Source organism: Rhinopithecus roxellana, chromosome 3, assembly GCF_007565055.1.
Source record: "Rhinopithecus roxellana isolate Shanxi Qingling chromosome 3, ASM756505v1, whole genome shotgun sequence".
Taxonomy (NCBI): Eukaryota; Metazoa; Chordata; class Mammalia; order Primates; family Cercopithecidae; genus Rhinopithecus; species Rhinopithecus roxellana.
Window position 1 is genome coordinate 147829487 of NC_044551.1, and position 16850 is coordinate 147846336.

The following is a 16850-nucleotide window of genomic DNA, read 5'->3' on the forward strand; positions in this document are numbered from 1 at the left end:
ACGACAGCGACAGGACACAGGAAGAAGTGTCAGATGACAGCTGCGCCTGGCGCGCAAGGTGATCAATTTTATTTTTGGTAGCTGGACGCCAGTAGGACGCACCACTTCAGCTCTAAACTGGAACAGGTGGTCCCAAGACGTTTTCTGTTCTTTTTCATTTTTTTTGAGACAGGGTCTCGCTCTGTCGCCCAGGCTGGAGTGCAAAGGCGCGATTTCAACTCATCGCTACCCCCTCCTCCTGGGTTCGAGTGAACCTCCCACCTCAGCATCAGTAGCTGGGACCACAGGCGCGAGCCACCACGCCGGCTAATTTTTATATTATTTGCAGAGACAGGGTCTCGCTATGTTGCCAAGGCTGGTCTCGAACTCCTGGCCTGAAGTGATACGCCCGCCTCGGCTTCCCAAAGTCCCCTACTGGCGCGAGCCACCGCGCCGGTCAGCCTCCAAGATTTTCGTTGCAAGGATGGAATGGTCGCTTCTGTGCGGATCCTCCAAACCATCGTTGGGAGAGGCCTCCTTAAAGTCTGGGAGAAAAGTTGTTTCGGGTGGATATGAAAGTAAGGCAAGGCCGGGCGCGGTGGCTCAAGCCTGTAATCCCAGCACTTTGGGAGGCCGAGGCGGGCGGATCACGAGGTCAGGAGATCGAGACCATCCTGGCTAACACGGTGAAACCCCGTCTCTACTAAAAAAATACAAAAAACTAGCCGGGCGAGGTGGCGGGCGCCTGTAGTCCCAGCTACTCGGGAGGCTGAGGCAGGAGAATGGCGTAAACCCGGGAGGTGGAGTTTGCAGTGAGCTGAGATCTGGCCACTGCACTCCAGCCTGGGTGACAGAGTGAGACTCCTTCTCAAAAAAAAAAAAAAAAAAAAAAAAGTAAGGCAAAGCCGGAAGGAGGAGAGTAGCTGAAACAAGCAAAGTGATCGTGATGGGTTTAGGAAAGGTGATCTGGCGTGCTAAATGGCGTTTCCGGAGAAATCCGAAAACTATTGCTTTACAGTATACCAAAGAGCTGCCCTGAGTCTGGAAACCCCTTAAGGGATCAAAATGGATGCAATGGGTATCCTTCTCCAATGACACCCTTCACGGGCCGGGAGCCTGGCAGTTCGCCACCCGCTGCCTCCCTTTCCGCAGCCGGGCTCGCAGCCTCTCAGCTACCTCTAAACCCCGGAGCAGGGAAGTCCGCGCAGGCCTGGACGGCCCGGGTGGGAGCCTGTCTTCCCGCACACTGCGCATGCGCAGGGGGTGGACTGCCAGGTCGGCTCAGGGAGCCGTGACGAGTCCGGAAGCGCCTGCGCGCGCTCCTCGGTACGAGAACTAGTTTTGTTTCGTGCCCTCTGGACTGGAACCCTTTGGAGAGAACCCCCGGCAGGACCAGGACCAACCCCGCACCCGCCAGCACCGCGGCAATGTCCAGCAACAGTTTTTCTTACAATGAGCAGTCCGGAGGAGGGGAGGCGACGGAGCTGGGTCAGGAGGCGACCTCAACCATTTCCCCCTCGGGGGCCTTCGGCCTCTTTAGCAGCGATTTGAAGAAGTGAGGAGAAAGGTTTGGGGTACGGGGATGGGAGGGAGGAGCTGGGGACTCGGAGGAGTGGGCGCCGGGTGGGCTCCCTGGAGTGGAGCGGGGTCGCCCTGAGATCTGAGCAGAGCTGGGCGGTAACGTGTTCCACGGGTGGGTGGGTGGGGTTGGTTGGCGGTGGTGGCAGTTGGGGGAGTTTGGGGCGTGTGTGTGTAGGGGTCTCTAGTAGTTTTCAAACTTTAGTGAAAAGGAAACCACTTGGTGAGCTTAGATCCCACCCCTGAAGACACTGATTGAATTGGACTTGGTCTGGGCTCAGGAGTCTGAATTTTGAGCATAGTCTTCTAAGTTTATCTACCGTTCGCCGGATCGGACTTTGATACATTCCCTGATTAGGGAGATCAAGGTGAGAGTGCGAGTGTTGCTTGTGGGAAGTTATTTTGTGACCCCGGAGTGTAGGAAGAGAGAGGTGGGTTTAGGCTGTTAGAATGGACAAACTGGTTTATACCAGTATCAGTGTTCTTGGATTATATCCTTTGCACTACAGACAATAGCACCAATCCAAAATAAGCATATGAATAGAAAATATTTTAAGAGTGTTACTATGAACAAATCCTAAACTTTTACAAATTAATAATGTGAATTTTAAAAACGAATGTTAAGGTACACTTAGTTTTGTAAAAAGTATCACCGAGAAATGGAAAGAAATCCCAAGTTGTTTGTTTGGGGGGTGGGATGGTGGTATTGGGGTGGTGGTAGTGGTTAAATTTACCAGAATTATCATTTTTACGTTTCTCTTATTTTAAATCTTTAATTACTAAGCAGTAGGGTCACATAATAGTCTGTCGCTAAATTCATGCTAAATTAAGGTAGAATAGCTGTGCTGGTAGCTTTGCAGATATGTTAGAGGGTATAATTAAAATTTAAATTAAACGTTACTACCAATATTGGGTAGTCTAGAAAGTGCTACTACTTGAAATTAGGATTACATTTTGGCTGTATTGAGGATCAAAATCATATAGATGGCATGTACGATACAATATTTTCTTTTCCTTTTTCCCAGATTAGAAAAGTTTAAAAGTAAGGTAACTGATTTCATTTTTCATTATATGCATTTGGTGATCCATTGTTCTAGAGCAAGTACGGAGCTTGTTGCCTTTACTGTTAGCAAAATGTTTAGACTGAATTGACCTGTAAATCGGCATCAATCTGTTTTGCAAATTAATTTACTTTTCTGGTTTGTGAACATCTAAGATGTTTTCTCTTAGATTTTTGTCAGATTTGGGGCCACGCACGGCAGCTCTAGGCTGTAATCTCAGCACTTTGGGAAGCCGAGGCGGGCGGATCACTTGAGGCCAGGAGTTTGATACCAGCCTGGCCAACATGGTGAAACCCCGTCTCTACTAAAAATACAAAAATTAGCCGGGCGTGGTGGCTCCTGCTTGTAATCCCAGCTACTCTGGAGGCTGAGGCAGGAGCATCGCTTGAACCCGGGAGGCGGAAGCTGCAGTGAGCCGAGATCGCGCCACAGCACTCTAACTTTAGTGGGTGACAGAGTGGGACTCCGTCTCAAAAAAAGAAGAAAAAAAGGAAAAAGATTTTTGTCAAATTTTGACCTGATTTGGAAAAAAAACACAAAAAACTTATGGCTTTGACTCTGTGACCAGTGCTCTTGAGGTGACCTAACAGGTTGGATTTAAAATAAAAGTAGCTAATTGATTAGAGGTGGTATGTAATACATGCAAATAACCATGGTTGAATTGTGTTCCTCAAAAGATATTTATTGGGTATTTGTGTCACCACTTTACATTTGTTATCTCATTCAGTTTTCTTAACAACCCTGCAGGTTATTACCAGCTGCTCCCACTTTACACGTGAGGAAATTGGAGCGTGATCGTTAACTTGGGAAAGGCCGCAAAGCTAGAACATTGCACTGCCTGAATTTGAACTCAGAGGCTCTAATATTAGAGCCCATTCTCTCAAAAGTTTAGATGTGCTACTTACTACGTGATGAAATGTATGGTATTTTTATTAGTGAGCGCATACAACTCACGAAAGCTTTAAACTTTAAATAGCTCTAAGTAGTACCACCAGAGAAGCTTCCAGGGATTAGAAACATTTGGCTGTCGACCTGCAATCTAATGGAATTGTACAGAAACAAGGAGACCCCTGTTCTGGAAATGGTCATTAAATTTCTCTTGAGTCCGCATTTTCTCATTTATAAAACCGTAATATTATTTGCCTTTTAAAAAAGTCGAATGACAAAATTTATGTAAAAAACTTGAAGCGGGCCGGGTGCGGTGGCTCAAGCCTGTAATCCCAGCACTTTGGGAGGCCGAGGCGGGCGGATCACGAGGTCAGGAGATCGAGACCATCCTGGCTAACACGGTGAAACCCCATCTCTACTAAAAAATACAAAAATCTAGCCGGGCGAGGTGGCAGGCGCCTCTAGTCCCAGCTACTTGGGAGGCTGAGGCAGGAGAATGGCGTGAACCCGGGAGGCGGAGCTTGCAGTGAGCCGAGATCTGGCCACTGCACTCCAGCCTGGGCAACAGAGCGGGACTCCGTCTCAAAAACAACAACAACACCAACAAAAAAAACTTGAAGCTCACCCTGTTCCTCAGCTCTGGTTTTTAATGGTTTACTCTGATGAAATAGTTTCAAGTTTACAAAAAAGTTGCAACAATAGCACTGAGAGCAACCCTTTTGCAGATTTACCAATTAAAAAAATTGCTACATTGCTTGCTTACTGTCTCTGTCACTCACTCTCCTCATGCATATTCAGGCACATATACGTATTCATGTTATGTGTCTTCTGAACCATTGGAGACTCGGTTGTACACATCATGTTCTTTTTTTTTTTTTTTTTTTGAGACGAGTCTTGTTCTGTCCCCCGGGCTGGAGTGCAGTGGTGCGATCTCAGCTCACTGCAGGCTCCGCCTCCTGGGTTCAGGCCATTCTCCTGCCTCAGCCTCCCAGGTAGCTGGGACTACAGGCGCCCACCACCGGCTAATTTTTTGTATTTTTAGTAGAGACGGGGTTTCACCATGTTAACCAGGATGGTCTCGATCTGCTGACCTTGTGATCTGCCCGCCTGGGCCTCCCAAAGTGCTGGGATTACAGGCGTGAGCCACTGCTTCCGGCCCCCACATCATGTTCTTTTACGCTTAAAATCTCAATGTGTAACTTTTAAGAACAAAGATATTCTCTTACGCAACTTACAGTGTTGCTGGATTCAGGAAATTTAATGTCTGTACAATCTATAGTATGTAATCTAATTTTATCGTTTGTTTCAGTAAAGGTGTTTTCTTTTTTCCCAAGAATTTTTTTCCTCAAGTACGGGATCCAGTCCGAGATGATATATTTAATTTAGTTGCCATGTCTCTTTAGTCTTCTTTAATCTGGAATAGTTTCTTAGCCTTTTTTGTCTTTCATGACCTTGACATATCTAAGGATTGCAAGCCTATTTTTTTATTTTATGTTAATCAGTTTTTGGGTTTGTTGGTGTTTCCTCATGTTTAGATTCAGGTTATGTATCCTTGGCCGGAATACTACCATAGGTGATGCGTGCTTCTCAAACTATTACATTTGGAGGCGTAGGGTGTCCATCTTCATGATGTTAATTTTCCTAGTCACAGGGTTGTCCAGTTTCTCTATTGTATCATTTCTATTTTTTTTTTTTTTTTCAAATTATCTGTAGGGAGACACTGAGACCATGCAGATGTCTTGCTCTTTTTTAAATTGACCACTTCTACATTTAACAACCATTGATCAATCTCCTGAACCTGTCTTCCTCAATGGCTGCAAAATGGTAATGTTTCAGCTGCAACTCCCTCTACTGTTGTGCTCTTTGGCTTCTTGGCCTAGAGCTCTGTGTTCTCTGATCTTTCACTAACCATCTCAATGATGCCTAGGTACTTCCTAGTCATAGTATTAGATTTTTGTTTTATGAATTTAATCTTATTTATCAGTATTATTTATCCTCTCCTCCCTTCAAACAGAACCAGAATTAGATGACTTTATGAAAGTAGATCCTATACCTCATTTATTGACTAAAAAGGCCTGTGTATTAGATTATTTGCTTCAAGATTTTTAATTTCTTTATTTAAAATGTAAAGAACTTATTTTTGTACTCTCATTTTTTATTTTTTGAGACATGTCTTACTCTGTTGCCCGGCTGGAGTGCAGTGGTGCAATCATGGCTCACTGCATCCTCAACCTCCCGGGCTCAAGTGATCCTTCCCACCTCAGGCTTCTGAGTGGCTCAGACTACAGGTGCGTGCCACAATGCCCAGCTAATGTTTGTATTTATTGTAGAGATTAGGTCCTGCCATGTTGCCCAGGCTAGTCTTGAACTCCTGGGCTCAAGCAATCCGCCTGCCTCATCCTCCCAAAGTGCTGGAATTACAGGCGTGCACCACTGTGGCTGGCCCCTTCCTTCTTTTTGAAATGTTCTCAACTTCTATTGTTGCTGTTTTTTTCTGTTATTTTTCTTCATTAAAAAAAACCAAACTTCTTTTATCTTAACCAATTTGGGTATGTGTGCGTATAATTAAAAATAGTTTTAATAATTCTACTACTGGATTAAACATTTAATTAGGAATTAATTTCTAGAAACAAACAGACAAGACTAGTTAATTTTTCTTTTTTTTTTTTTTTTTTTTTAAAATATGGAACACTTCACGAATTTGCGTGTCATCCTTGCGCAGGGGCCATGCTAATCTTCTCTGTATCGTTCCAATTTTAGTATATGTGCTGCCGAAGCGAGCACAAGACTAGTTAATTTTTCTTAATTACAATAGTAAAGCTACTAGAGTTGTAAATCTCTTTTCTTTTAAGAGCATCATGGTGTATTAGAAAGAACATGAGGCTGGGAATGGTGGCCCCTGCCTGTAATCTTAGCATTTTGGGAGGCCCAGGCAGGAGGATTGCTTGAACCCAGGAGTTCCAGACCAGCCTGGGCAACATAGTGAGACCTTGTCTCTGTAAATAAAAATGGGGAAAAAAAACAAAAAACACTGGGCCTAGAGTCAGAAGACCTGAATTTAAGTTGATGTTTTCCACTTGTAGTAGTGCTTCCTTGTTCAAGTTGCTGATCTCTTCAAACCTCAGTTTCTTCATTTCTAGACAGGATGTGATAATACTTGCCTGTTTTGTGAGGATCTCATAAGATGGTGTACTTCAAAGTGATTTCTAAACTAGGGTATTAACTAACAGTATTTGGGAAAGTTGGTGAAGACTTCACTGAGGTAGTGACATTTTAGATCTCGAAGCCTGAGGTTTTTGCCAGGTGGAGGAAAGATGGATTCTTTAGCTAAGCAGCGTATGTAGAAACCAGAAGATTTGCAAAAGAAAAAGCATGTTCAGGGGAGATGGATATTTAGACATCACAATTTTGAATAGTAGGCAGTAAAGTATGGGAATGGATGAAATCACCCAGGGAAGACTTCTTGTTAGATGAGAAGGCAGTTTAGACAAAACCCAGGGGACACCAGGATATAAAGTATGAATAAAAGAACTAGAAAAAGAGACAGAGCTCACAGGGATGGGAAACCACAGGAAGGTTTAAAGAAGAAAATGCTAACAGGAAAATTAAAAGAAGGAAATGTTCAGCTATGTGAGGAGTTGTAGAGTAAGGACAAATAGAATGAAGGCTGAAAAGAGGCCTTTGGGTTTAACAATTGAAAGGTGACTTTAGTGGCCAGTAACTTAGCAATGCAGTACCTCCTGAACAGCTTGAAAGGTAGCATTTTTACTCCCTGTTGAAATTGGGGTGGGCTTTTCATTTGTTTAGATTCAAAGAGCTAATTTAGATCCAAGCAAAGGACTGCATGCTTTCCTGTAGTCAGTAATATAACTCAGTGTATTTGGATTGCATCAATAAAGCCTGACTTATTTTTTAACTTAAATTTTATTAATTGTCAACTTTATAATATCAAACATGAAAACTATCATATTCCTTCTTAACCTTTAATATCAGTGATTCTCAGGAGAGTCCAGCAGGAAGATTACATGTGTCTGTGGTTTGTATGCAATTATAGCAACTCTGACTTTATCTCTACTACTGCTGGTGTCTTTCAGGAAGGCATATGGAAGTGCAGCTGAGTGAGATTCATTTACTTAGAGTGATGTTATTGAATATACGTTATTAAAAATACAATTTTATTAATAGTAACACATTATATTTGACATACCTCAAAGAGTCATTGTGTCTCTCTATGGGGTTCTAAACTTATTTGTGTTTAAGTCCATTTTTTATTAATACTTAATTTACCTAGTATCTGTATCATATTTTTGGGTGTTTTTTTTTCATTTAACATTTTTTCACAGTCTAGTTGTTTAGAGCTTGCTCCACTTTCTTTTTGCTTATCCTAGTATTTCTCATTTAAACCTTTATCTCATTCTGTATTTTCAGTTTATGTAGTTGCTCAGTGAATATTTCTTAAATATTTATATGATAAATCATTTACACATTCTGCTCATATTAAAGACTACGATTTGTGTGGAGGTGCCTAACAAAGTGTTTGGCTCGTAATTTTGCTTAATAAAATATTTTCAGATTTACTCTGTTCAGTGATTTAGATTCCATTAACATTTGCTCTTTCATTAGCCAGTGTTAAAAAATGAAGCACGACTGATTTAGTGGACCCTATGCAGAAGGAAATCCTCATCTGGTATTTCCATTGTATTGTATTACAGCATCACCCTGGAGCTAATTGTGTGTAAGTTCAGAACAACCATTTTCTCCATGGGATTGCTTGGGTCTTTGCTGTGGTTAGAGTTAACTGACTGGGAATTGTCATGTAGGTATGGAATTAACTTTACAATCAGGATTTTTATTTAGTCTTTATCCCAGTCTTCAAAGGCATCTTTACCTCCAAATCTTGGATTATTCCATATGTATGGTTCATTCCTCTGTGTTTTCACCATAAAAATACATAACAATTATAAGATCTTTATCTTGTTTTTAAGAAACTTAGACTTTATTTGGAGACATAAGGTTAATGTGAACTAACCATCAGTAATTCAAGTATACAATTAATGTTAAATTGTGTAATTCAACTTTTCAGTGTGACATACCTTTTGAAAATTATTTGTGCCTGGGCACGGTGGCTCAAGCCTGTAATCCCAGCACTTTGGGAGGCCAAGATGGGCGGATCACGAGGTGAGGAGATCAAGATCATCCTGGCTAACACGGTGAAACCCCGTCTGTACTAAAAAATACAAAAACCTAGCCGGGCGAGGTGGCAGGCGCCTGTAGTCCCAGCTACTTGGGAGGCTGAGGCAGGAGAATGGCGTAAACCCGGGAGGCGGGGCTTGCAGTGAGCTGAGATCCAGCCACTGCACTCCAGCCTGGGCGATAAAGCGAGACTCTGTTTCAACAACAACAACAACAACAAAAAAAAAAAAAAGAAAGAAAATTATTTGTTATAAGCCTTTGTTTGTGTAAACAGTGATTTACCGAAGAAAATGGGAATGCTGGAATTTTGAAATGTTAAGGACATTTTAGTTTGAGATGTTGAAAATATTGGTGCCCTGAGTCATAAGCATGACAGGAAGAGGCACGGGCTCCTTCCTCATTGTAAATTCCTTTCTCTTGTGCTCAGGAGTTCAGGGTTGCTGCTATGAAAATGTGCTTCAGTCATGATTTTTTAAGCATACTGTTATACATCTGATCATCTTTAAGTTCTGAAGATTTAAATACCTTGCGTTCTAATAATTCCAGTTTTGGTAACTGATCTGTCTTGTTAATTATGTTTAGCTAATTGAAATTTATGGTCATTAGATCTGGTGTTAGAGATGTTAACATATTTGCTTGCTATATATGTAAACTGGATCCTACTTTTTTTTTTTTTTTAAACAAGGGGTATATTAAGTTATTAGGAAATTTTAGTATTTTATTGATTTTTCACTAAAATTTCAGCATTTGTTCCAAGGTGACTAAAAACAAAAGAAGAAACTGTATACTAGTATCTGCAGTGCATTCCTAGCAGCTAAACTAGTTGTTTTTGGCTTCATAAAGATAAGACCATTAGTTTTACAAAGGGCCAACTATTGAAATTAAGGATTGTCATTTCAGTGGTGCAGTAGGGTTCCGTTTATAATATAATTTAATTCCTGAAATATATTTCAAATTAAATAAGATTTTACTACATTGAATAGAAATTTGATGAAATACTGCCTGTAAACAGAGTCTTACTTTCCAGCAGATTATAAAACCTTTCATCTTATTTTGCTTTGCTTGCATATCTCCTTGAAGGAGAGTCAGTTCTGACTTTTACATTTTATCTTAATAAATATTCAAGAAAATATTCTTTCTTGACAATAGGATATGTTACTTTTAAAATCACTGATCTGGTAAAATTTGAGGAGAAAAATCTGAAAATTAAATTTCAAACTTTTAAATCATAAGATGTGAGATTTTATGTTATTTAAAAAAATATTTAGTATTTGGAGCAACATTACCAGAGATGAATGATTAAAGCACATGAAGAAGGCAGACAGATGGTTGGTTGAAATGTTCTTTTTTGCTGCATGAAAAGTTATAAATGCCCATAGAATGACAAATGTATTATAGTGAAATAATTTGACAGTATTGCACTTGTGTATATAAATGAACTACTGACAAAAACAAATTGCCTGCAGTCCAAATTCAAAATTTTAAATGAGGAGCTTAAAGTGGAATAATCAAGAAGGAAATGATTTTCCTCTATTTCATATTATTATGAATAACGTTGGTTCGTGTATTTAGAGAAGGCTTATTTAGCATATCAGCTGGAAAGACTTAATAGATCTACAAAAGTGAACAGTTTATAGCCAATATCTGTTTATTGATGGACTGATTATTTATATTGCTGATAGGAACCAACCTAATGAGAAGTCGTGTCCTTAATTCAGCTGAGTGAGTTGGCATGGTAGCTGGACAAATGAGAGAAGAACGAATAAGGCCCTGTCTCTGTTTTGTGCTGCTATAACAAAAAACCTGAGACTGGGTAATTTGTAAAGAATAGAATTTTATTTCTCACATTTTTGGAGGCCAGGAAATCCAAGATTGAGTCACAGGCAGGTTTAGTTTCCTGGTGAGGGCTGCTCTTTGCTTCTAAGATGGCCGTTTGTTGCTGCATCCTCTGGAGGGGAGTAATGCTGTGTCCTCACTGGGCAGAAGGTGGAGGGGCAAGAGGATGGAAAACTGTGAAGCCTCTTTTGCAAGGACCTGAATCTCATTCATGAAGGGAGGAGCCCTCATGACTAAATCTTAAAGGCCCCACCTCTTAATCATCACATTGGCCATTAAGTTTGAACATCTGAATTTTGGAGGGGACACATTGAAACCATAGTAGGGTGGTTCCAAAATCATAGGTTGGCAGAGCTAGGCATCACCCAACTTTATTCTTGGAATGGGTTTTCTGCAAGTTTTTTAAAGCCTAGGTTGAGAATGTGGTCAAGAAGGATGTGGGGGAAATTAATTAGTAAAATATGAGGGCAGAGAGATAAGGGGCAGAGTGGAAGGTGGAGACCTGATTGTGTAGGGCCTGGAAAAATCATTGTAAGGTCTTTGATTTTACTCTGAGTGAGAAGGGATGCCATTTGGAGAATTTTGAGCAGAGGGGTGAAATGATTGTTTACCCTTTAAAGGGACATTTTGCCTCTTGAACTAGGAGTAGACTGCAGATTTGAGGCAAGGAGACCAGCAAGGAGACTATTACAGTAATTCAGGCAAGAGAACGTGATCAGATTGGTGGTAGTGGAGAGAAGTGGGTAAGTTATGGATATATTTGAAAGGTAGAGCCAATGAGATTTGCTGATAGTTTGGATGTGATATGTATGAGGGAGAAAAGATATCAAGGGTAGACACAAAGTTTTTTGCCTACACAGCTCGAAGTTTGGAATAGCTGTCAACTAAAATGAAGAATATTGTGCAAAGAGGAGTTTTTTGTTTTTTTTTTTTTTTAAAGGGGGAAGGGGACCAAGAGCTTGTGCATGTTAAGTTTGAGATGCGATTAGGCATCCATGTGGAGATACTAAATAGGCAGTTGGAAATCAGAGTCTGGAGCTTAGAGGAGGAGTCAGGCTCAAGTATAAATTTAGGTGTCATCAGGTATCATGGGACTGGATGAGACACCGAGGAAGTGAGTGTAGAAGGAGGTCAGAGTCAGTCAGTCCTGGGACATTCCTGGAGTAATTGTGTCAGATAATACACATAGGCCAAGTAAGATGATTACTGAGAAGGGAGTTTTGGATTTGTCACTGGGCAGGACTTTGGTGACTTTGACAAGCAGTTTAGGTGCAGTGGTGGGGCTGAAAACCTCATGAGTGGGCTCAAGAGAGAAGGGAGAAGAATTGTAATTGGTATGGTTATTATTATTATTATTTTTTTTGAGACGGAGTCTTGCTCTGTCGCCCAGGCTGAAGTGCAGCGGTGCGATCTCTGCTTACTGCAAGCTCCGCCTCCCGGATTCACACCAATCTCCCGCCTCAGCCTCCTGAGTAGCTGGGACTACAGGCACGCGCCATCACGCCTGGCTGACTTTTTTAGTATTTTTAGTAGAGATGGGGTTTCACCGTATTAGCCAGGATGGTCTTGATTTCCTGACATCGTGAACCGCCCGCCGCGGCCTCCCAAAGTGTTGGGATTACAGGCGTGAGCCGCCGCCCCTGGCCTTTAGTATGTTTTTAAGTATAGAGGAGCAGAGAAATGGAGCAGCACTTGGAGAGGAATGTTGTGTCAAGGAATTTTTCTTTAAGGTAGGATAAACTGTATTATCTTGTTTGCTGATGGAACCAACTGATGTAGAGGAGGAAAAATAGATGATGCAGTAGAGAGAAGGAAAATTGCTGGAGAATTGCTGATATCCCCTTTTCCTTCTAAAAAACTTAGCAGATACAAGTTAGCTGAAAAATAACAACCCTAATTTCAACATCCAGAAGAAATTGATTAATATAGTATACATCTTTTAGCCTTTTTTCTTTTACATATATATTTATATGTATGTGTGTGTATATCATATGTTTTTAGAGCAAAGCTATATATGCTTTTATAATATGACATTATAATTTGCTTGTTTCATTTACCAATGCATGGAGCCTGGTCATTTCTTAAAATGATAGTCCTTTTAGGACAAATTGTAGTTAAACTACTATCTATTAGCTATTAGGAAAGTAAACAACTAAGGTATACAAATGAGGTTATGTAGCTGGCTCCACTAAAGGATTTAAATAGTATCTTATATAGAATGGACCTTATTAATTATTAACTACATAAATAGAATAACCTTGCAAAAGAATGAACACTAATAACGTTAGATAGTAGCACTGATGAGGACTTTCCACACAAACCTGTGTATACCAGGCAGACAGAATAGCATATACCTAGATTTAGAGCTGTAATGTTCAATATGGTAGCCACTAGCCAGAAGTAGCTATTTAAATTTAATTTAATTAAAAAATTCAGTTTCTCAGCCACTCTAGCCACACTTCATGTATGTGATGTAGCTAGCAGTTACTATATTGCTTAATGCAGATAAGTGATTATTTCTGTTATCACAGAACATTCTATTGGATACTGCTGGTTTAGAGGCAAGGATTTATGGCTTACTTAGGGAACAGGAAACAATTCAGTATGGCGAGAGCACATAGTTGGGAGGAAATGAGGGACTGACTGATGCAAGATGGTTAGGAGGTAATCAGAGTCTGTATTATGAAGAGTTTTCCATACCATGCTCAGAAATTTGGATTTTATCATGAAGGTTTGCACACTAAGGAGTGCTAAAGTATAGGAGCAACATAAAACGATTTATTTTTTTAAAAAGATCACATTGGCTACACCAGTGTTTTTGGACTGGACAAGTATGTGAATGATGCTAGAATTCTGTGATACTGGAAACACGGATGGATAGAGTAAGTTTGGAGTGAGGAGGGAACCTGTTGAAGTCCATTTTGGATCTGCTGAATTTGAATTGATAGTTAGGCATTCATTGAGCGGTTAGATAGATAGATAAGGTATTCAGGACAGATACCTGGGCTGGTGACGTAGATTTAGGAGTCATTAGTTAATGACATTGTAGTTGGAGCTGTTGAGTGGAAAGTGTGTGTGAGGAGAAGGCCAGTGAGGAATCTTAGTAAAGTCTACATCGAAGAGAGTAGGAGAATTGGAACTTACTTAGAAAACTAAGAACTGGAGAATTCAGTTTGGGGAAACCATGAAAGTTGATTGTTTAAGGTTTTTAATTGTGTTTAAGGTGTAAGGAAAGGGTGAAACTTACTTCCTACTTCTTTAGGAGGAAGATGGCAGATAAATGGTTTATTGTGTGGTTTGTTGAGATAGTGTGGTGTGATGGTTAGACACACCCACTCTGGAACTACTCATGGGTGTGAAAATGTGGCACAGAGTTAATAAGTGGTACTTGGACAGATTATTTTCCAACTCTCTGCCCTTGGTTTTCTTATCTGTAAAATGGGGATGAGGATGATAATGTACCTACACTCATTGACTAGTTGTGTGGATTAAAAGATTTAACATATATAAATAGTGCCTGGTACATAATAAACATAGTAATTATGATTACCATTATAATACCATTAAAGTCATTTAAAGTTTTTTTTTTTCATTTTTGTTTTTTGATTTTAAGAGACACAATCTGTTTCTGTGCCCCAAGCTGGAGTGCAGTGGCCCTATCATGTCTTACTCCTGGGTGCAAGTGATCTTCCTGCCTCAGCCTTCTGAGTAGCTGGGACTGTAGACATGTATCACCATGCCTTTTTTTTTTTTTTTTGTAGAGACAGAGTCTTACTGTGTTGCACACGCTGGTCTTGAACTCCTGGGCTCAAGCCATCCTCCTGCCTCAGCCTCCCAAAGTGCTAGGAGTACAGGCAGAGCTACCATGCCTGGCCTATTTTATTTTTAATACAATGTACTTTTTTTAAGCTATTATAATTTTAGAATTATTGCTAATTTTCACATTAACCATTGCTTTGTTTTTATTTTTCAAATTTTCATCAAACTTCAGTTTTTCTGAATTGTATTTCACAAGTGTTTGAAACAACTAAATATATTTACTTTTAATGGCAGAAACCTCTATTACTTTTGCACCAGCCTAATACAAAGTGCCTTTAATGTGCACCACATAAAAATACATGAAATTAATAAGCACTAAGTAATTCTTCTGTGTGATTCAAGGATTTGGGAACAATGATTATAGTACAAGGGAGTAAAAAGTGTATTTGTTTTAAACTTTTTTTTTTTTAAAATTTTCAGTCTTCTTTTGTATCCTATGGCTTTGAAGCTGTTCTTGAAGAAGCAGCCTATTTCTTGTTTTTCCTAAAAGAAGACAGGCTTATGTATGTTTTGCTTTAACAGAAATAAAAAGAGGAGGGGCTAAGTTGTCAGCAGTGCCTGCTGCTGCTGTGGAATCAAGTAAAATGGTACGGCAGTTTGGTGATAAGGCAGTTGTTGGTGACCTTGGTGGTGGTGACAGCAGTGTCAAGGGATGTTGAGTGTGGAAGTCAGATGGCAGTGGATTGGTGGATGGGCGAAAAGTGAGTGAAAGAAGATCACTTCTCTGAAAAACTTTGGCTTTCAGGTGGAGAAAGGATGGTTATTACAGGGAGACATGGAGTCTAAGGAGCTTTTTTTTTTTCTTTTAGAGTAGTTTCTTTATTTTATTTTTAATTATGGTAAAATACACCTGAAAAACTTTATCATCCTAACCATTTTTTCTCCTATTTGACAAGATATCAAGCAACCTAACCATTGTTAAGTGCACAGTTCAGTAGCATTAAATATATTCATATTATGGCCGGGCGCGGTGGCTCAAGCCTGTAATCCCAGCACTTTGGGAGGCCGAGACGGGCGGATCACGAGGTCAGGAGATCGAGACCATCCTGGCTAACACGGTGAAACCCCGTCTCTACTAAAAAATACAAAAAACTAGCTGGGCGACGTGGCGGGCGCCTGTAGTCCCAGCTACTCGGGAGGCTGAGGCAGGAGAATGGCGGGAACCCGTAAGGCGGAGCTTGCAGTGAACTGAGATCCGGCCACCGCACTCCAGCCTGGGCGGCAGAGCGAGACTCCATCTCAAAAAAAAAAAAAAAAAAAATATATATATATATATATATATGTATATATATATTCATATCGTTAGGCAATTGTTACCACCATCCCTCTCCAGAACTCTTTTTATACTGCACCACTGAAACTCTGTACCCGTTAAATAAATTCCTATTTTCTCCTCTCTCCTATTCCTTTACACTGTAGCTGCTAGAAAACTTAGAGGAAACTTTATGACCTGCAACTAGCAAGTATATAGAACTTTGTTGCATGCGTTTGGGTATTTACCTTATCTTTGCTTCTTTTTAATTTTTTTCCTTTTCTCCTTTAAAATTTTACAGTCTCACTCTACGTTATAAATAGTTGACTGCCCCAAACCCCCTTAAAGGTGGGGAACAGGACAGGACATAAATAAATATGCCTAGGTAATTGTTGGAGACAAGAACAGTTAATTTTGTCATTTATCGCTGCCACTTCCATACCACCATCTCCATAATTGTCAAACATATTAAGTGGCTACTCTGTGTAGCCTTTGTTCTTGGTGTGGGGGATACAAACCGGCATTATAATTGTAATAATAACAATAATACCATATATATATATATATATATATATTGGTTTACTTTTTATTTTTTGAGACAGAGTCTTGCTCTGTCGCCCAGGCTGGAGTGCAGTGGTGCGATCTCGGCTCACTGCAAGCTCCGCCTCCCAGGTTCACACCATTCTCCTGCCTCAGCCTCCCAAGTAGCTGGGACTACAGGTGCCCACCACCATGCCCGGCTAATTTTTTATATTTTTAGTAGAGACGGGGTTTCATTGTGTTAGCCAGGATGGTCTTGATCTTCTGACCTTGTGATCCATCCACCTTGACCTCCCAAAGTGCTGGGATTACAGGCGTGAGCCACGGCGCCCGGCCCAATAATACCTTACATTTATATAGTACTTTTATTTTCTATGATTTTCTGGCATTCTCTCCATATGCCTCAAGAACTTGTAAGTCCCCACTGGTCTTCCTTAACGTTCTAATCCTGTTTTCTGTCCTGCCTACTGAACATTGACGGTAGAATCAAGGCTAAATTCTGTCTGTTCAAAACCACGTTTTTCCTAGACTTAGGGGCTCCTTTTCTCCCTTCGTTAATCCCATTCTCTAGAGCTCTCCAGGGCCCACCTAACCCAAGCCACTATTGGCTCAGTTATTTGCACTAAATGCATTTAAAACTCTTCTGTTCACGAACTAGTGTTATGGATATGGGTCCCAGTTATTTAACCAGAAACCATTTCTGG

The 16850-nt window shown here is 40.6% G+C and overlaps 1 protein-coding gene and 1 non-coding gene across 4 annotated transcripts in view; one reads left to right on the forward strand and one right to left on the reverse strand.

The window, feature by feature from the left end:
- The first annotated feature begins 1224 nt into the window (after positions 1-1224).
- AP3B1 (adaptor related protein complex 3 subunit beta 1) overlaps positions 1225-16850 on the forward strand; it is a 305763-nt gene continuing 290137 nt past the window's right edge. For 2 of the 3 annotated variants that reach the window (XM_010356682.2, XM_030927327.1), the window contains exon 1: positions 1253-1534. In XM_010356682.2, coding sequence (XP_010354984.1) covers positions 1407-1534 — 128 coding nt within the window. In that variant the 5' untranslated portion in view covers positions 1253-1406. Of the gene's footprint in view, positions 1535-16850 lie in introns of all 3 variants that reach the window. The other variant, XM_010356679.2, reaches the window with a different exon arrangement.
- LOC115896579 lies at positions 6184-6290 on the reverse strand. Its single transcript, XR_004056499.1, has one exon. It is a non-coding gene; the product is annotated as a U6 spliceosomal RNA (small nuclear RNA).